Raw genomic sequence first — 19,970 nt, forward strand, 5'->3', positions numbered from 1 at the left:
GGGATGGGCCGAGAAGGCTCGAGGAGGTCGGACGGACCGCGCCGCCCTCCCCTGCCTCTCCCCCCACCCGCGGCCCCGCTTCACCTCAGCCCGGCGGGGAGCGGGGGCCGCGCCGGGGAGGCTGCTCCCGCTCCCTCCCCCGCCGCCGTGTGACCTCATGCGGGGAGGAAGCGCCGGGCCGCCCCCGCCGCTCCCACAGGGCTGCCGGGGAGGGCAGGGCCGGGGGGGCCGCCCTGACTCAGCCGCCGCGGACACGCCGCGCTGACACTCCGGACACGCCGCTGCGCGGCCGCCGATCACGCGCGGGCGCCCGGCGCTCATTGGCCGCCGCCCCACACACCTTTGCCGGTGATTGGCCGAGGGCGGCCCGGGACCCCACCCACCCCCCCGCGCGCGGGCCCGGGGGCGCCGCCGCCCGAGCGCAAGCGGCGAACAAAAAGAGGAAAACCGGGAGAGCGGCGGCACCGCGGGGCCGGCTCGGCTGGTGAGCGACCTGGGCACCCCGGGCAGGCTGCGCGGGTGGGGAAGGAGGGAGTCCCGGGGATGGCGCGGAGGGAGTCCCCGGGGATGGCACGGTAGGGGGATCCCCAGGGCACGTGCTGGGGCGACCCGGGCGAGAGGAGGGGCCGCGGGCGGTGGCACCGGCGGGAGACCGGGCTGAGGTGGCGGCTGGACGGAGCGAGCCGCGGCGGGCGGCTGGGGCTGCTGGGGGTGATGTCGGAGAGCCGCCCGCGGGGAGAGCCCTCCACGGGGCAGGTTGGCGAGGAAAGCCGCGGGGGGGAGGGAGGGAAGGAGAGAAGCCGCCGGGAACCTGTTGGCAGCGCCGGTGCGGCGCCGTGCAGCCCCTGTGCCCGCGTGCCCGCCCGGGCGTGGGCGTCGGGCTCGGCGGCTGCATGTGCCAGGTGGCGGCGGTGAAGGTGGGAGCCGGGGGGATCCCAGCGCCACGCGGGGTGGGCGGTGCGGGGGCCGGGAAGCGGAGCGGCGCTGCGGGAAGAGCCGGCTACCGCCCCCGCACCCGCTCCCAGCGGGGACGCCGCTTCTCTTCCCTTCCCTTCCCCCGCTGCGGGAGGCGCCGGGTGTGGCGGCGCTGACCCCAGCCCGGCCCCCGCCCGCTGTGACGGCTCCTCCCTCCCTCCCTCCCTCCCCGCCGGCCGGCGCCGCGCGCCGGGGGCGGGGGCGCCTCGCGGGGGAACTGGGGGAAAGGTCGGCGCGCGGCGGCGCCCGATCACGCTTTGTTCACGTGCCCCGCCCCGGGCCGCGCCTCTCTCTGCGCCAGCCAATGGGCGCCTAGCGCGGCTCGGGGACAACCAATAAGGAGCGTGCGGGGGCGGTGCGCGCGGGGGCGGCCGGCGGGGTGCGCTGAGGTGAGGGTGGTGCGCGCCCAACAGCCGGGGGCGGGGCTCGCGCCTGAGCCACGCCCACTGTGCCCTCTGAGGGGATACACTTATATGTGTAGATAGATATATCTATGGATACACAGGAATTATACATATAGAACATACATACACAGGAGGTCGCAGATTGGACTTGGAGGTCTTTTCCAACCTAATTGTTTCTGTGATTCTGTGAGAGAGATATATATATTCTGTGAAATGTATATATGTATTTCATCTCTCCAAGCTGGCGATTTCCTTGCATGTATGCATGTGTGAGAGAGACCCTTTGAGTATTTTCCAGAACGTTTTTGGTGGCTTTTGAAAAAGAATGTCCATCATTTGATTGTTTGACTGGTCAAAATCAATCCCAATGCAGTCCTTTCTCACATGCCAAAATAAGCACAGTGCTGAAAGCTGTGTCCAAACCAAAAATGGAAGGAGGGAAAGTTTTGATTTCCTTTTTTTGGAGGGGATAAAGATTTTTCTTAAGCTCTCAGACACAGTTCTTGTAAAGTGGAATAACTTTACCGTGCTTAAATTCAAAGGAGTTCTTTTGTTCCAAGAAAATATGTAATTTTCACCTGATGGCCAGATTTCCCCAGTAACAACTTCATAAAAATATTATATAAATAAGAAAGAAGGCAGGAAAATACAGGCACACCAAGTATATTTATCTTGCACAGGTTGTTCTGTTTGTTTTTTACGATGCCTTCTTATAAGCAAGTTGCAAAATATATAATTGCAGAAAATATAACTGCAAAATACTTGAACTTCTCATCAAGTTTAAAGTTTCCTTTTTCCCTTTAACTGAAACAGGAATAAGAAATGGAGATGATGACTGAGAAACAGAGAGATACAAGGTGTTTCTGGAACAATACACCAGAAAAAAGTGATTATGAGGCTGTAGAAGCCCTTATTTCTATGAGTTGCAACTGGAAATCAGACTTCAAGAAACATGCAGAAATGAGACCCATCACTCCAGCATCTGACATGTCAGAGGAAAGTGATGAGGCTTTGCTTCCTGGAGCAGCAGACTTCAATGTGATACCAGCATTTGTAAGTTTTTGAATTTATATGTGCGTGTGCCCGTTTTTAACAATTAGTGTGGCGATGTGTTGTTAACATGCCCCCTTTACTGTGTCTCTCTCCCCTGCACAGTGCCTGACACCGCCCTACAGCCCTTCCGACTTCGAGATGTCACAGGTGATCCATCCACTCAGCAAGTCACTGTCCGAGGCCGCCAAGGCTCCTCTGGCCACGCCTCGGAGAGAGGCTGAGAGGTCTCCAGCAGCCAGGCCTCTGAAAGCTCAGGTGACGAGTGTTATCCGCCACACGGCCGATGCCCAACTCTGCGATCACAAAACCTGCCCGGTGAGAACAGCCAGTGTGCTCAAATACCAGGATGGTGCTTCCAGGGAAGGAAACAGTAAACAGAAGGCCACAGCAGAGCGCTCCATGTGTTCCGCTGTGATGCCGAGTGGAGCCAGTGCTGAGGGCGGTGGACTGTCGGTGGCAGAAGGAAGAACCATGGAACCAGCTGTTGGTCCGGTGCCCTTGACAAAGCCCTCAGTCAGCAGGGATGAGCCTGTCCCTGAACCAACACAGCAGCCAGAGGCAGCAGCACCACCATCCCCTGCCCAAGGCAGCGGAGCCCCCTCCGTGCCAGTGATTTGCCAGATGGTCCCACTGCCCTCAAACAACAACATCGTGACGGCCGTAGTGCCCAACACCGTGCCAAGCCAGCAGCCGGCTTTCTGCCAGCCCATGGTCTTCATGGGCACCCAGGTTCCCAAAGGTGCTGTCATGTTTGTTGTCCCCCAGCCAGTCGTGCAGGGCACAAAGGCTCCCACTGTTAGTCCAAATGGCACGAGACTCTCTCCCATTGCCCCTGCTCCTGGCTTTGTACCTTCCACAGCAAAAACCACTCCTCAGGCTGATTCTTCGAGAATAAGAAGTCACATTTGCAGCTACCCAGGATGTGGGAAAACATACTTCAAGAGCTCTCATTTGAAGGCTCACGTCAGAACACACACAGGTCAGTCACTGCTGCTGCACATTAAAATTTAATTTAAAAAACTGTGGTTTTGTACACAGCTTGTTATAGTGATTACTGGATTTGTTCATGGAGCAAATTGTGGGGCAGCAATGAAATATTTTTTTTTGCCAGCGTGCATTATAATGCTGCCTAATCTCTGACAGGAAATCTCCCAGAGGAGAAGGTGACTCAGCAGTTTGTTTGTGCTGGACTCACTTTGTGTCAGAAGGTGTTCAGAAATGCCTCTGTGGAAGCAAGGCCTTGCCCAGAGTTAAAGATGCCTTATTAGGCTTCTCCTCAGGAATGCCCTTGTCAGAAATGGGTAAAACTTGGAGATTCTTTTATGAAACAATGTAAGGATCCATTCCAAACTATTCCTACCTTGGTTATTTTAGAGTAACTTTTCCATGCCTCAGCCCTTAATTGGAGTAGCAGAAAGAGTCCTCTCTATTTTCACGTAGGCTCACAGTGCAGTAGCAGAGCCTGTTACATAAAACATCATTGCAGGCTGCACTTCAGAGAGGAGTTTTGGGCACGCTGAGTCATCGTTATCTGCAGTTCATGTGGAGCTGAGTTAAAATCATCTGTCTTGAGATGTAAAGAGCATTTCAAAATATTTGGTTCCAGGGAATTTTTAACTCTTTGTACTGCATAGCCTTGAGGACAGGGAGTCTAGGTATTTAAATATTGGTATATAAACAGTTTTCTACATTTCGTGTGTGTAATATTTATGTAGATATTTGGATCAATTTTTCCTTTGAAAAAGTCAGGTCCTGCCAGTCAAGGCAGTAGTGTTTGTTGCTCAGTTTGTATTCACTGGTCCTGCCAGTCAAGGCAGTAGTGTTTGTTGCTCAGTTTGTATTCACTGGGGTTTTCCCTTTGTTGTTTTTTTTCTTTTAGGAGAGAAGCCGTTTAGTTGCAGTTGGAAAGGCTGTGAGAGGAGGTTTGCGCGGTCTGATGAACTGTCTCGCCACCGCAGAACACACACTGGGGAGAAGAAGTTTGCCTGCCCGATGTGTGAGCGGCGGTTCATGCGCAGCGACCACCTAACGAAGCACGCGCGTCGCCACTTGTCAGCAAAGAAGTTACCGAACTGGCAAATGGAAGTGAGCAAGTTGAACGATGTTGCTGTGCCACCAACGTCTGCGACTGCTCAGTGACAGGACTTGCTCTGAAGATGGTGAAATTAACTGTTTTTGCTGGGATAGGCCGGCTGAAAAAAGGCTTTTGCTCCCGGTCTGTGGTTCTCCTGCGCTGGCTGCTGAGGCCAGTGGAGAGAGGGAAAGGCAGCCTGCACTCAGCCTCAGAAAAAGTTGCTGGGAGAACCAGTGGCTGACTGGAATAGCGGGTGTCCTTTGCACTGACAGGGACAGAGAGAAAGAGAAGGTTCTAGAGCAGAGCAGCCACGTTGTGCCAGTTTTGAAATTTGCAAATTACTCGTGTATACTCTAGATCAGTCAAACACAAGCATTCCTGAGGGTTTGCTGCTGACACCTGAGACCAACTCTGATTTTAGCTACCAGTTGTCAGTCTTCCGTAGGCGCAGACTAGGACAGCGGCAGTGTACGGGCACAGTCTCGAAAGCCCAGAAACCACCTGCGTAAGATAATCTAAACACGTTTTCCTACCTCTGCCGCCTTTTCTTGGTAGGAATCTTTTTCTCCTAACCATTATCCAGCCCCATCATAACCAATGATTCGGTGCCAGAGTCCTGGAGATTTTAGGCCTCTCCTCCTGCATGGGGTGCTTAACACACTCAGCTTTACACTGCTGTCCAGAGCAGCTTGGGAGGGATGTGTGGGGTCACCACATGGGCAGCCAAAGGGCAGGAACGTTTCTGAATTCTCATTAGCTTTGTAATATTTTCCCAGCTGCTTTGGCAAGCTTTGTGATTGTTACAGCTGGTTATACCTGGGCATTGCACGATGCTTCTGCTTTTGTGTTGCTTACAGTTTCCACCTTCTCACTGCACTTCTTATGAGCGGATACAGGGCACTTTGAAGAGAAACACGGTGACTGTAAAGTACTCGGTTTGATTAAGGAAGAAAACCAAGAATCTTAGGCTTCTTGATTGTGTTATTCTTTGAAAGGCATTTTATGCTAAAAATAAAATGGATATATTGTGTATTGTATTAAATTCGAAAGTTGTGATTTGAAAAGCAAAACAAGGCAGCAAAGATGCCGGCCTAGAATTTAAACTAGCTTTTGTGACAATGCATCAATTTTTGCTATTTCTATTTTGTCATATTATGTTGAGGACACATCAGAAAGCGATGGTTTGAAAATAGTGTATTAGATATGCTTTTTGTGACTACTTCAAAGATTTGCACATTTCTTATGTTGTACTTCTTACTTTGTTTACAATAAACCAATTTTCTTTAATATAGACCTCTCTGTTTTTTTTTTTTAATTCATAGCAGAACCTCTCCTAATTTTTGATTTTTTTGAAGCACTATAAAGGAGTGGAATTTCAAGTCTGCACTTACTACTCTGCATCTCTATTTCGTTGTGGTTTTGGGTTTTTTCTCTCAGCTCTTTGTCTCCCTCCTTTTCTTCAGGACCCAAAACTAAACATGCTTATGTGGGCCATTATAACACTGATGAAAAGCATTTCCTTTTTGTTGGTGATTGCACTGTCTTCCCCAGGAAGGAACCCAGCCTCTGTTCCTGATGGCTCGGCTGTCAGGCAGAGGTGGTGGCAGCTGGCTGCCACCCCCACAGTGTGGGATCCAGGTCCCCTATGGCCTTGAACAGGGCCAGTAGGCAGGCAGGGGTGGCACTGAGATGGGCTGGAGATGGGCTCCAGGCCAGGGGTTTGCCCACCACCATTAAAGCTGTCCCTGTGGGAGTCCTGTGCTGGGAGGAGGGCAGGGAATTGGGGTTCTCGTGTCTCAGGGCAGTGGGCAGGCAACACGGCTTCTCTGCCTGCTGCCCCTTCGTGCCAGGGGTGGCCATTAGTGCTGCTCCCCTGCCTCCCCTGCCTGCAGGGATCCCCGGATTTCACAATCGTGGGTGTTGACTCACTGCCCTTCCCTGCCAGGCGTTTGAGGCAGGAGCACTCCTTACCTTATCCTGTTTGACGCAGGGCTCTGCATAGGGAACACCTGAGTCATGATCCTTTCTTGTTCCACGGGGAATACACTGTCATAGGCCAATGCAAAAGAGAGGCTTCTTCCCCAGGAATGTGAGTCCTGCACACCATCTTGTTTCAACGTACTTTTCATTTCATGAGCATGAGAGAAAATATTGTAACAGCTCTGGATCTCAAACCCTTCCACATCTGCAAGTAGCTTTTGGACAAGGAACCAGCTCTTTTGGTCCTCTCACCAGCTCTGCCTGGCATGCTGAACCTTGAATCCTCTTTAGTGCCTCAGCCCTACAGAAGGAAGGCATAAAGTGCCACCTCCCATCGGTATCCTGCCCATGCTGAGCTGGCCCTATGGCTCTCCTCAGCAGTCCATTCAGTGGGCTTCAAAGCCCCTCGAGCTCAGCATGGAGCTGAACTTAAATCTGACTTTCCAAGTGAGCAGTCTCATGGTGCCATGCAGTAGGAGAGGAAGAAAGTGTGTTTCCATGCCTTGGCCGTCTCCACTGCCTGTGTTTTCTGAAGAAAAAGCAGCTGCTGGTGCTTTTTGTGTAGCATTCCACTCCCAAGGTGTGCGTGGGGTGTGCCCTGGGAGCACCCACTGGCTGCACTGCTGGGAGGCTGCCTGTTTCTGGCATTGTTGGGAGCTAAATAAAATACTGCTTCTCCCTCTAAATACAGAATTTAACAGCAAGAAGTGCACTTTGACTGGTTCCAGCCGAAGGCAGAGCTATAATTGTGAAATTACCTTATACACAATTTTTAAAGCTTAACCGTGGAAGCCAGCTGGAAATTAAATTAGCTATTTTGGGGTTTAATCTAAGGCTAACCTGAAAAATGTAGTCAAAAGGGCATTATTAGACATCTTTTCAATGCTGACTTTATTGTGCAATCAAATTTGGCTGCATAGTAGAAAGCTTAATTTTTATGATTTTTCTACAGATTTCTGTAAATATTTAGAACTTCCTTATTCCTGAAGATAAACCAAAGGCACACCTCGTATTTTATCCTCCTGTTTGGTGAAGCTGAACAAAAATGCAAACCAAGACGCTCTCAACAACTCCCACAATTAGTACTTGGATGCCAACAGTGGCTGTCGCTGGCTGCAGTGGGTCTTGCTGGGTCTGGGGGGTCGAGCTGAAGGGATCCAAGAGATAGCATATATTCTTGGAAGAAGATTTTTGAAGTATCTATAAACCCTCCAGCTTGCTGCTTAGCACTGTGCTCTGAAGTGATGCATGCACATGAAAGCCAGTGCTGCAGTGGTGACATAGATTACACGAGCTGGAGTGAAAGACATTCCCTATCCCAGCAGGCAGCAGGGAAGAGCAGCTGGGTTGTCACAACAAATTGTCTTGGGAAAGGAGGGAGCAAGCCTCTGTGTCCAAAGTAAAGTGATACAGCCCCATGCTTGGTATGCCTACCTTGGCACTGGAGGAGAGGAGGAAAGGGAGGCTGAGGGTGCCTGCCTGCCCTGGGTGTAGTGCAGGCAGCTCGTTCCGGCCACAGGAGGAGCAGCAGGACCAAGCTGGGTGGGTTAGGGCATCTGGGGTCTGGTTATCCCACCCCCAGCCTAAACCCAGACAGATCAGTGATAGGGAACTGTAGTGCACCCTGCATATGCCCTGAGCACTCTACCAGTTCTCAGGGATTTTAATCTTCAGAGAGGATGAAGAGAAGGTTGGAAAAAGCAAGCATTTTCCCTTATGGTTTGGAAAAGACTGATTTCCATTACAGCAGGAGTATTTGCGGGAGGCTTAGATGCTCTATGAGTGAACGAATGTATTTTAAAAGAAGAGGGGTCCTGAGCTGGGTCAGCTTGTCTGGAATCACAGACACAGCTGAGACAAGAACCAGGGCAGCCTCTCCACCCATCCTGCCTGGTGAGCTTGGCTTTCTGAGGTTTTTCCTCCTGACCTGTACCATCCAGCAGTGCTATTTCAAGATACCCTTAACCAGCTAGTCCTGTGATCCTGGCAGAGGGTCTGTTCAGCCTCTGTGCTGGCGTGGGTGCCACAGTGCAGATGTGGCCTGTACCCAAAGAGATGAGAGGAAGGACGTGATCATCCGCTGGCCTGAGACTTGCACGCCACATGCGGTGGCATCAGGTATTCCCCTGGCAGCTCCACACTTTTACTGTAAATAGATGATTCATTTGTCTGCTTTGGCAACAAACTTCGATCACCAAGGAGACACAGTCTGTCAGAAAAGTTAGAGCACAAAATCAGGTCAAGAGAAATGATGAATGAATATGTGCATTAAGGGCTCAAGCTTCCAGTTCTGTATCACAAACTTTGTTTCTCCTGGAGCATGTGGACAGGGCAGGGGAGAGTGTGGGGGGGTAATAATCAGCTAGCACAAATGTTTTCGGAATATGTCTTACAATGTAATTTAACATGTCACACAGAGCTTCCACGTCTGAGGATATGAGGATCTGGAATGTTTTCTGTTGTCACCAAAAGAAAATGTGATACTTTAACAGTAATAAAACAAGAGCAAAACACATATTTAGCTGTCTTATTACACTCGTGAGAAGACAGGAGCTAAACTTGCTAACTCACTTGGTGTGCAGTAATATAAATCAGGTAATCATCATATAAAATGCATTAAATAATTCAGAAGCTTTTTTAGGATAACACAGTTCTGATGAAACTTTATACTTGATTGTGTATTCTTCTCTGAAAGTCAAAGTAGTTGTCTGGGGGAAAAAAATCTGCTATTACCATGGCTTCAAATACTGGAAAGGTTTCAGTAGATGTCAAGGTACTTGAATGGAAACAACTTCCCAAAAAAATGGATGCAGCTGTGGCAGGGACTGCCCATGTGCTAACAGCTGTGGAGAGGCAAAAGCACCCCCTGCCTTGGCTAAATATTCCCCAGAGCCTCAACAGAACTTAGATGGCTTTGAATAGCTGAGGCATATAGAGTCTCCTCCCTGCCCAGCTCATCTCCTGACTGCTTCCAACACATGAAAGAGGATCTGACATTTGTCAAATCTACCTTTTTTTTAAAACCTTCACAAACTTCTCATTAGTGCCATCTGGGCTGAATGCCATACAGTCATCATTTAATGGTGAAGGCTGAGATTTTCTCAGGGATAGCCAGGAGACTGGCGTGGGGTACTTATTGTGAACAGCAGCCTCAGGTACTTTAAACACTTCTGCTTGGGAAAGGGAGCTTTTAATGTTCAGTTGCCTGGCAGGATACAGAAAGTACCTTAATGGCCTAAAATGCAGAGTGGTCAAAATGTTAGTGAAACCCCCATCCAGCAGACAAAAAAGCGAGTCCCCTGACCACCCCTCAGCCACAAGGTATCAGCAGTTGCTGCACACCAGAGGAGCAGCCACTAAGTAAAAAGGCATTTAGGAACCACAGCACAAGAGGACAGAGAAGCCATCTTCAAACAAGATATGCAATCAGCTTAATGAAGACCAAATTCTTTACCAGCTGTAATCAGTATTACCCAGGTAATCCTGACTAAGGGGGTAGGGACTGCAAAGGCAGAAGCAAAGGCTGGGAAAACCAAAGGGATTTCCCCCTTTTCAGCTGCAGCACAGAGCGCTGGTCTGGGAGGGTGGCAGGGATGGCCAGAGAGCTCCTCCTGCCATGGAGCACATGTGTGCTGTGCTCCTGCTGGCATCTGGTTGCTATGCAGGTTTAGGGAGCAGTTGCCTTTAACGCTCTTGGTTGAGCATAAGTGGTTTTATTTCCTTTTCTTCTCCCCACCATTACCTGCCCTCGCAGCACCATGTAGTTGCTCTGGGGCTTTTGAGGTCCAAAGAGATGTCAAGGTCCCTGCCCTCTTGGAGATGAGAACACCTGTTCCTACCTGCAAGTGGCTGCATGCTGTCCTCAGGAGAGGGGCTCCCCCACACCCTCAGCCTGTGCAGTGCCTTAGTGGGATCTCCCACCACAGTGAATTAGGCCACATGCTTCCCACTGGCATCACAGCCCTTCCATCTGCAGGTGACAGTCACCTTGTCACTCCATCTCCTGGCACCACACTGCTCCTGGTTTTTCACTGCCTTCTGCAGCCCAGAGCAGAGCTTGGGAAATGGAAAACCAGAAGCAACCTTGCTGCATGGGAGCCTTCGCTGGGGGCACTGGAGCAGCTTGAACCCTGCATTTGAACTGTGATGCTGCTGGCTGCATCCCTCCCTGGCCCTGACTCATGGGCTCACCTTCCCTTCCAGCACTGGCACTCACAGAACCCCCAGCCCTGATTGGCAGCAGTCCAAAAACGGGGGTTCTTCTTCTCACAGAGCCTGGGAGATTGTTAGTATCTTTGGGACCTCACCTCCTCACTCAGCTCCAGCTGAGGTGACCCACAAGCATCCCATGCTGCCAGCAAAGCTGGCGGCTGCTTGGTGTGGTCACCTCCATCTCCTTTTGCTGGGAAACCATGCTGGCAAAAGAGTCTTGCCATTTTTTGAAATAAAAGGGAAACTGTGGCATCCCTGTGAAATTCTCAATGCAGTACATGAGGCAAAAATACCCATCATTGAACTAAGAAAGAGAAAGAAATTGTTATGGTCTGGAAGTACCCAAAGGGAAGCAGGGTGGGTGGAAAGGGCGAGCACTTACGGACTGGCTGGCCTAGACAGCGTTGCTGCTGTCTCACACTGATTAATCCCAACATGACCCTCCCAACCATGGGACAGCAGGAATTGTTTCAGGTCTTCCCATCCAAAGCGGTCAGTTGCTAATCTGCAGCTGGGGGGAATCTGTTTATTAATTTTTTTTTAATTATGCAAAAGGCTTTTCAATGCCCTATTTAAGTGAAGCAATAAGTATGATGAGTCGATGATGAGTCACCAGGCTCAGGAAAAAAGCTGCAGGAAGGCTGGACTATTTATAAAATGTAAGAGAAAGAAAGGAAATACATTCTAGAAGCAGTTAGATTTGGAAAGTGACTCCAGCTTCTCTTGTGGGATAGCATATTCCCAGGCGCCAGACAACAAACCTCCCAGGAGGTGGTGGGGATGCTGGTGGGGCATACATGGTTTTCGGGAAGGATTCATTGGCATCGCGTGGAGCAGCAGACACCACAGAGCCTGCTGGCCAGTGCCCTGTGCAGAGAGCTCTGCAGTCTCCTCGGAGGGGCACGGCCGTGCAGCCAGGATCCCCCTCATCCATCACCTTTGCACTGGCTCCTCATGCCGGGAGGGGAGGTCGGACAGCCCGAGCTCTCTGCCATCACGGCACAAGTGTTGGCTGTGTGTGCCAAGGCAGCTCATCCCAGCAAGGTCAGGTACTGCCGTATGATGGACTGCTGGGGGCAACACAGCTGTGGGGCTCTGCTGGAGCAGTGGCTGGAGGTGGATGGAGGGAATTCCTCCACTTCGCTCTCTGCCAACTCCTCTGCCCAGATACACTGAGCCCTGAACAGGAACCCTTTCCATGGTTCAGCCCCTTGGCTCATCCGGCTCACGCCACCGTACCACAAGGTGGGATACAGAGGTGCCATGGGAAGAACAAACAAACTAAAGAGGTCTTTGGCAATAATTGTGCAGTGTTGTCATGGCTGCAAGGGCAGGACTGAGTGTGCAAACTGTCCTAGGTGGTCCCACAGACTGGAGATACCACTGCCTGACATAGGGTTTGGGCAGCGTAAAACAACAAAATCTTCGCCTCCACCAAGCACTGCCTGAGCTGTCACCAAGGGCACCCACAAGCAATGTGTCATGGCCTCCTCACACTGCAGATATTCACACATGTACCCAGGTTTTGACAGTTAATTATGTATAATTGCTGTGGGATGCAGCTGGGCATGGGAGGAGGGAAGGACCCATTGCCAAGAAGGCAAAGAGTACCTGAGGGCTTAAAAGTCCCACCTGCAAAACATAATCAATATCTGCCAGAAGGGGTTAGACTGCACCAGTATCTGATACTTGGGATGCAGAGGGGTCCTCAGCACAAGTCACTAGGGTGGCCAGCACTGCTTTGCCCTCACGTTCCTGATGTATGCTCACATTGTCCCTACTTCCAGCACTGGATCAGAATCCAAAAGCCTGTCACAAAACTGTGTCATGGCACAGTCAAACAGGTGTTTAAACAGGACAGAGGAGCTGGAAGGTGATGAGCTTCCTTTATCGCTTTAGGCACGGATTATGTGCTGGTGGCTTGATCCAGTGCTCACAGTTCACCAAGACACAGCTTGGTGCTGATGTGCAGCCCACATCCCAGTTTGTTGGACACCTGCACACCTAATGAGATTAACATCTTTAGGAGTTTATTTAGGCTCTAGTTTCATAAAGCTGGATCTGGGGAAGAAGGAGGACAGATTTTTGCTATTTAAGTGACGATTTCTCTTGACTGAGTGTACACAAAGGGAAAAAATGGTCTGTGCTGTTTGAACACTGCTTCAGGCTTTGAATGGGCAGCAGTTCAGTGAGTGAATAGTGTGAGCTAGGTGACAGCTCCTCACCTAGTGCATCTTTAAAGAAATCACTCAAATCAGAATGTTTCTAGGGGGAAATCGAAGCAACACCTCACTGAAGGAAAACTAGTTTTGTTTGCTAAAGTCAAGAAAATTGTCTGCCTTCATTACACACAACCTTTAAGAAAAAAAGATAAACAATTTGGATGTGCTTAAAGTATTTTTGGTGTTAGTAGGTAACAAGAAAAGAAAAAGAAACGTGTTCCTACGAGTGTATTTCAGTGGCTCTTACCACCACCATCAATGGAAACTTTGCAACAACGTTTTAACCTCCTCTCTGTGTGATATTGAGGCATTGAAGTTTTGCAGCCCTGCTGCTAGGGAAGAGAATTCCTCAGCAGCATGGCACGGTGCTGTCTTGGGTTCATCACATTGTACCTAAGAAATACAGACCCTGCCTCCTGAAAGTGCTACTGGCTGGCAGTGATTTTGGGTGTCTTCCTCCTGGACTCTCACCTGCCTGTCTGGAGCTCAGAACTTTTGGTATAGAATGAAAGCTTTGGTCCTTGTCTTATTGGCAACTCTGCTGGATGTGCTTGGCAGAGCTGATTGCCTGCGCTGTGTTGGAGGGGAGTCAGGAGGGCCAAGCATTACTCGGGCTCAAGGGCTCAGGGTAGTTTTCACTTCCTCTCATTTTTGCTCTGCTAGGTGTTGACCAGCTGGGGAGAGGGAGCTGCTCTTTCCCCTCCCCATTCTGAGCCTGTGTACTGGTACAGAAGGTACTGGTACCTCGGAAGCAGGGCTTGGGGAGGAGAAAACCAGGCAGAAGAGAGGAGGTACACCCAACCCCACACCCACCTACCCAGTCAAGGCATGGCCTTGTCACTAGTGAGTGTCATTAATGCAATGCCCATGTAACAGGAACACTTTGCAACCCTGAGTGCTGTTTGCAATGTAATTTCAGGGTTGGGCTTGACATCACAGGACTCTCTCTAAGTGTCACCGAATTTTATTAAAACAAAATGTTGCTGTTAATTAACTCTTTTTCCTTTTGGCCTGTTTTTTCCTGGTACTTTGTCTTTACTCACTGATGCTCTCCTTTCTGTTTTTCTTGCTGCTGTCTATTTTTTTCTCTCTTTGATATGTATTGAGCAAATTTAATTCCACATCCTCTCTGCAGTTGCTTTGCCACCACTGAAATTTGTCCCCGGCCTTGTGGGTGCACAAGAGGAAGCAGGATGCTTTGATATGCTGGGTTGGATTTTGAAGTTTTGACAAACACTTATATTTCCCATGGCAACAACCCCTATACAAAACCCATCACGAACCTTGCTCTTGCAGAAACCAATGCAGCTCTGCAGTGTTGACTGCTTTTTGTTTAATTGCAGATGGGACATGAAATGAGGTCCTGGGGCTTGGGCAGGGTGGGGGCAGCCCCAGAGGTATGTTGGATACAACAAAATTAATCACCAAAATTTACTGGATGTGACCTGAAACTCTGCAAAAAGAAGAATTTGTAGCTTTTGCTAGGACAGTAGTTGGTGCAAAAACCTCCTCCAGAAAGTCCACCTTGCTCTGGGCACCCTTCTGGGTCCCACCAGGCAGCGGGAACTGCTGCCCCCAAGGTGTATGCCAGTGTGTTCCAGATCCCAGCACTTGCTCCCTGAGATGTTGATGTAGTAAACTGAACACCTGTCTGACAAGGGATTTTTGAGGCAGCCCGGGATGTGCCACCATGGAGCCACCTGGGCTCCTGCAGCTGCAGCCTGCCTCTCTGGCCTTGGTTTGCCCCCTGGCTTGCCAGGGCTGGAAATGCAACCACACCATGCCATTTTCATTGCATCAAATTTCTAAAGACATCTTGGAAAACCCTCCTGATCCTAAGGCCACAGGAAGAAAATTAAATCCCTCAATCTCTTGTACTCCCAGCGCACTAGAGCTAGGACTGACTGAGACACCTCGTATTTCAGTGTTTCAGAGAGAAACATATAGCTCTGTGTGTGTGTACCCCCACTCTTTTTTTTAAAGAATGTGCAAAAATGTTTGTTCCTCATATTTTATTATGAACAAGCACTTACACAGCTGCTGGTTGAGAGGTTCCTGAAAGGGGCAGATTTCCTACATGACAGTGTAGGTCACACCATGTGTCTTCTAAGACCTTGCAGACCTGCCTTTGTTGGTGTAGCTTCAGGCAATTTGCAATTTTTAATGCAGGGTTAAAAGAGATAAAGCTTGTGTTAACCACTGCTGGGAATGTGGGGATTGGAGCCTGAACTCTGCCCTGGGAGATGCTGATGAGACTGTGGCTGCAGCTGTGGCTCCTTACCAGCAGAGTGGCAAGGTAATGTGGGGTGGCAGATCCTAGGTCCTCTCATTTCCTTCTGGGCTTTGTCCCCAGCATAGTCCCCATGCTTTGGTTCACTTAGGGCCACAGGGCCTGCTGAGGGTTGAGCAACAGGGGAGGCCTTCTGGAAGGAGGCAGCAGTCAGGGGAAGGCTGTTGCAGAAGGACCACTTTGGCACTGTGTTCCATTGGGCAACACCTGTGCCGTGGGTAGTGGGCACTGGGTGGTGGTGGCCGGGCACAGCAGCCCCCAGCCCCAGCTCAACAGCTGCTCTGGAGGAGAGGCTCCACAGGGAGCTTCTGGGAATGCCAGAGGTCTAATCGTGGTGCAGGAGGATTGCTGCCCCAAAGAGGAAGGCAAGACTGTGAGGCGGGGGGTGGAGGGGGGGCAGGAACTGCAATGGGTCCCTGAGGAGTGCACGGTATGGTTATGGCGAGTTGTCTCCAGGCATGCTGATAGTTTGTAGTGGCGCCTCACGGGGTTCAAAAATGTGGTTCCTGAGGAGTATGCAAAGCACAAAAAACTCAGAAATTACAAATTTAGCTGTAACTCTGCTCCCCTTTTTAATTTGAGCATTTTTAATTAGCTTCCTGTGAAACATAAGCCCTAACGGTGTTTTTCTTTTGCTGTTTTCTTCTCCTCCTCTACTGCAGCATGTTGGCATTCCCCACACATTCCTCTTGTTGACTCAGACCCCTGGGACAGAGAGCATGCAAGGGCTGGACCCGGGGCAAGGGCTGCACCATCTCCAGTTTGGCAGCGCAGAGGTCCCGCTGCCGTGTCCACACTCAGCAGAGGCAAAGGCTGGCACTGCGTTACAGGGATGCAGTTTGGGGCCATCCCGTCCCTGCTCCTGCCCATCACACACTCTGGAGTGAAGCGTAGAAAAGAATCGTTGTTCAGAGATTGTTTTTCTTGTAGCTGTTCTTCCTTTTCCCCCTCTCCAAGTTATGAAATCAAGGGCATGAACTCTTCCAGCAGGGATCTAAGACCCTTTAAGAGGAACATCTGCATGTCCTTGGCATAGGGAATGATGGGGAAGAAGGGCTGAATATGCCTGTCCAGAAGGAAGCAGAGAACAACAAAGGCAAGACAAGCAGCTTCTTTTCTGCTTTCGCTGAGCGTGGAAAGCTGCTGCCTGTGGCTCCTGCAACAATCACCTGCAACCTCCTGCCTCCCAGCTTTGAGGCAGAACCTGCAGAACCTGCAGCTGGGAATTTCATCTTGGCAATGTCTTCTATATCCCTCTTTTTTTCTTCCCCCCCCCCCAGGTAATGCCAATTTATTCCCCCTCCTGCAGGTAGTCCCAAAATTAAACAAAGAGGGGCTGAGAGGGGCTTTTGTAACACACAGTATCCATGCAAAGCAGGTGACAGGTTGTGCTGCCAAGGCTTTGCTCCCCATCCTTGCTGGAGCTGCCTCTGCCTGCGTGTTAGTCCCCGGGAGCTGTTGTGGTGAGACAGAACAGTGTTTGTCATGTCTTGTGGAGAAGGGGCCTCCCCAGAGCTCAGACCTCCTCCTGCTCTGAGTGTGGGGCTTGGATACCAGCCAGCCACCCTTTTCCCCTTCTGCCTTCTGCTTGCCATGTAATGGCCCTTTTTGCAATTTAGAAGAAAACCAGATAAAATCTGCTTCTAATAATTTTTGTTTTGGCATTAGAAAGGCAAATTGCAATCCTCAGCAGATTGGACTGATCTGATTTAATTCTGAGTGGTTCCTGTGCTGATGGCAGCACTTGAGGTAACTTGGTGGCAAACTAAAAAAATACTGCTTTACTGAGAAATCTGGGAGCTTTACTTTTCAGTCCATGCAGCTGCTCTAAGAATACATTCTTTTTAAAAAATAAACCAACCAACCAACCAAAAACAACTCAAACCCCTTTTTGAGTATGAATATGCTGATCTGCAAACAAAGCCATAAACTATGAACCCATCCCTAGACCTTAGTGTCTGGGACATTGACATGGTATTTTGGAAAGAAGGTCACTGTTTCATTTAGTGGGTTTTTCATTAGTCAAGCTGACAAAAAGCCTCTGGCCTGATTTTTATCGTTCTCCTGGAGTTTCCAAGGGCATTTAGAGGATCATAAACACAATAAGATCCTTGAGGAAAGTTTGTTACAAAGGAAGTTTTTAAGCTATGGTTGACCCTCCACAGGCATGAAGAGCACTGATAACTGTATGGAAGCCCGATTTTAGGGAGTTAGTTCTCTAGTAAAGTCTGTGCTAGTAAAAGATGAACAGGCAGAACTTCACACACCCCAATGACACTGGTTTCCCTGCCATTGCGCTGCTGGAACAAATTTAAGGCAGCACATAAGCAGCAGGAAGGGTCTTTAAGTGGTGCCACCTGTGGGGACAGTAGGTATCTCCAAGAAAACCCAGACCCCCACAAGGAGGGCTGCCCTCTCCCAGTATACAACACAGGTCACCACACTTGCTATTTGCAGCTCCTGATGCTGAGCCTGGGGATGGTGAGGCACTGGAACAGATTACCCCAAGAAGTTGTGGATGCCCCATTCCTCCAAGTGTTCAAGGCTGTGTTGGATGGGGCTCTGATCAGCCTGTTCTGGTGGGTGGCATCCCTGCCTGTGGTTGGGGGGCTGCAGCTAGATGATCTTTAAGATCCCTTAAAACCCAAACCATTCTATGATTCTTCAGCAGGAACTGGTGTGGGATAATCTTGTCCCTGGTGTCAGGCACTTGGGATCTGAGATGGCTGGGCTAGGTCAGCAGCGAGCAGCATGGGGGACAGACACATCCTGCCTAGGGTCTGGGACATTGCTCCACGCATGCCTGAACCCCAGCCCATGGATTTCATTGTCCAGGTAAACATTGAAGCTGTAGGAGTGGCCATGAGGAATACACTCTTGCTCTCTCCTGTTCACATTGGTCACTCTATACCTGGAAAGGCCAGCTCTGGAGGGTGGGAGTGAACCTGACTTAGCCAGAACACCCTAATGATGGCAACTCTGCATCTGGTGCAGATGCTCCTAAATGGCAAACACAGTGAGAGATCCTTGCCCAAGGCTACAGTCAGGAGCACATTGCCCATTCCCTGCTGTGGGCTTTTCTTGCCCAGCTCTGCCCTTCCTGCCATGGAGAAGAATTGCTCTAGGTTTGCCTACTGTCAGCTATTGTCTGATGAGATTCCCTGTGAAATGTGGGCTGCAAGGCTGGTCCTTTTGGGGCAGGAGGTGACCTAGGACCAAATCTGCAGCCTCCTCTCTGTCTGATATTGAGGCATTGCTGCAGAAAGAGCCCTGACAGCACCTGCAGCAGAGCTTCAGAGAGAAACTTTCTTTATCTGGCTGTGGCCAGTGCTCTGCAGAGTATGGCTAAAACAGCCTTTCTGCAAATTTCAGCCCTGTCCCAGACATCTTGAAGTCCTGGCAGAACTGAGCTGGGAGCGGAGCATCACAAACCATGGCGCTTTGTAAGCAAATGCTGGAATTCATGAAGGAGTTCCTGGTAAAATTGGTGCTCCCTGACATGTGGGTGCCCTCAGTGTGCTGAGCAAGCACGTCCCTGCTGCGTGGGCAGCCTCCTGCTGCGAAGTCTGGCTCTCTGCAGAGCTGGAATTGGAGCCAGGTGCAGCAGTGGCCCAGGCAAAGGACAATTATTTTTTTTTCTTTTTCTTTTAGGCCTATGGACTAAGCAGAAAATCATCCTGTGCTGCAGATGTTTTTGAATGCTTCTTCTCTGTAAATATACCTGCTTCCAAGATCCAAACTGCAGCTTCTCTGTGCCAAAAATAGTCCACAAACAGCATCTGCTGCCCTTCTGTACCTAGAATGAATGCCTTAAAAAAACAAGTAAAAAAGGGGGAAAGAGAAAAAGAAGAAGCTTGATCAGAAGGAATGTCAGCTAATAAAGCAACAAAGCTATTTGCTCACGTAACTTTTACAACCCCTTAGAACTGCAGCCAAAAATTGAGCAATTCCCGTACTTCTCTCCGGTGCCAAGTGACTTTCAATCTGCACTATCTGTATTAACTCATGTGAAACTCCTTTACTACCGCTTTGTTGATTTTAAAGCCCAACTATCTTGATGTTTTACATTTGAATTACTGTGGCATTTACCAGTGTAGCTGGCAGAACACATGAGCTTGCTTCTATTCTTTATTTTTCTTTATTTGGATATTTTAAGATTATTTCTTTGTGCAGTCAGTGACACTGGTGATGGTCACCTTTATTTCAGCTGAAATGTGTCTTAAAACTACTGTTTGGCAGCCTGAGTCACTTCTCCTCTTGGGCCCTCTGTGTGCCACCTGCCACAGCCTGGTGTCCCCACCCCAGCCGGACGTCACATGAGTCAAGGCTTGTCTGGTCAGGAGTAACAAGCCTTATGTGGACAGCATGGATGGATTTGTCATCGTGTGCTTTCACTCCTCAGCACTTCACGGAGTTAAAATGTCTCGCTGCAGCTGCCGCATCCCAGTGGAAACTTTTCTATCTTTTACACGGAGCTGGGCACATCTTTAGAAGCATTTATATGCCTTTCATAGACATCATGTAGGAAAAAAAAAAGGTAGGGTATGTGCAAAAGGATATACCAGCACTTCCAAATAAAAATGCTAATGCTGCCTCAGGCCTCTTGAGGGTGTTCAGTGATGTGCAATAAATTGCTTTTATATGGCTTTGTGAATTTAACACTGTTTTCAAGGAGCAAGAGGCGTCTCTATAATCACAGTCAAGGAGATGGAATAAAAACCATTTCAGCCAGTAAACATAAAAATATCTAGCCTTTACCT

At 49.8% G+C, this 19,970-nt stretch overlaps 1 protein-coding gene across 2 annotated transcripts; it reads left to right on the top strand.

The window, feature by feature from the left end:
* Positions 1–313: 313 nt before the first annotated feature.
* Positions 314–5,793, top strand: KLF10 (KLF transcription factor 10). Of its 2 annotated transcripts, none has more exons than XM_064647296.1 (4): positions 314–484; positions 2,193–2,432; positions 2,535–3,411; positions 4,312–5,793. In XM_064647296.1, the coding sequence occupies exons 2-4, from the start codon at positions 2,202–2,204 to the stop codon at positions 4,569–4,571; spliced, it is 1,368 nt and encodes a 455-aa protein (XP_064503366.1). In that variant the 5' UTR covers positions 314–484; positions 2,193–2,201; the 3' UTR covers positions 4,572–5,793. The 2 variants fall into 2 exon arrangements, with proteins under 2 accessions (XP_064503366.1, XP_064503375.1); XM_064647305.1 differs by lacking the exon at positions 314–484 and adding an exon at positions 490–575.
* Positions 5,794–19,970: the final 14,177 nt, after the last annotated feature.

Source organism: Pseudopipra pipra, chromosome 1, assembly GCF_036250125.1.
Source record: "Pseudopipra pipra isolate bDixPip1 chromosome 1, bDixPip1.hap1, whole genome shotgun sequence".
Classification (NCBI taxonomy): domain Eukaryota; kingdom Metazoa; phylum Chordata; class Aves; order Passeriformes; family Pipridae; genus Pseudopipra; species Pseudopipra pipra.

Bases quoted from the DNA above. Each gene is read 5' to 3' on its own strand.
- KLF10 (XM_064647296.1), top strand. From the start codon at position 2,202: ATGGAGATGATGACTGAGAAACAGAGAGATACAAGGTGTTTCTGGAAC. The intron at 2,433-2,534 runs GTAAGTTTTTGA...TCCCCTGCACAG, and splicing joins TCAATGTGATACCAGCATTT to TGCCTGACACCGCCCTACAG. The intron at 3,412-4,311 runs GTCAGTCACTGC...TTTTTCTTTTAG, and splicing joins TCACGTCAGAACACACACAG to GAGAGAAGCCGTTTAGTTGC.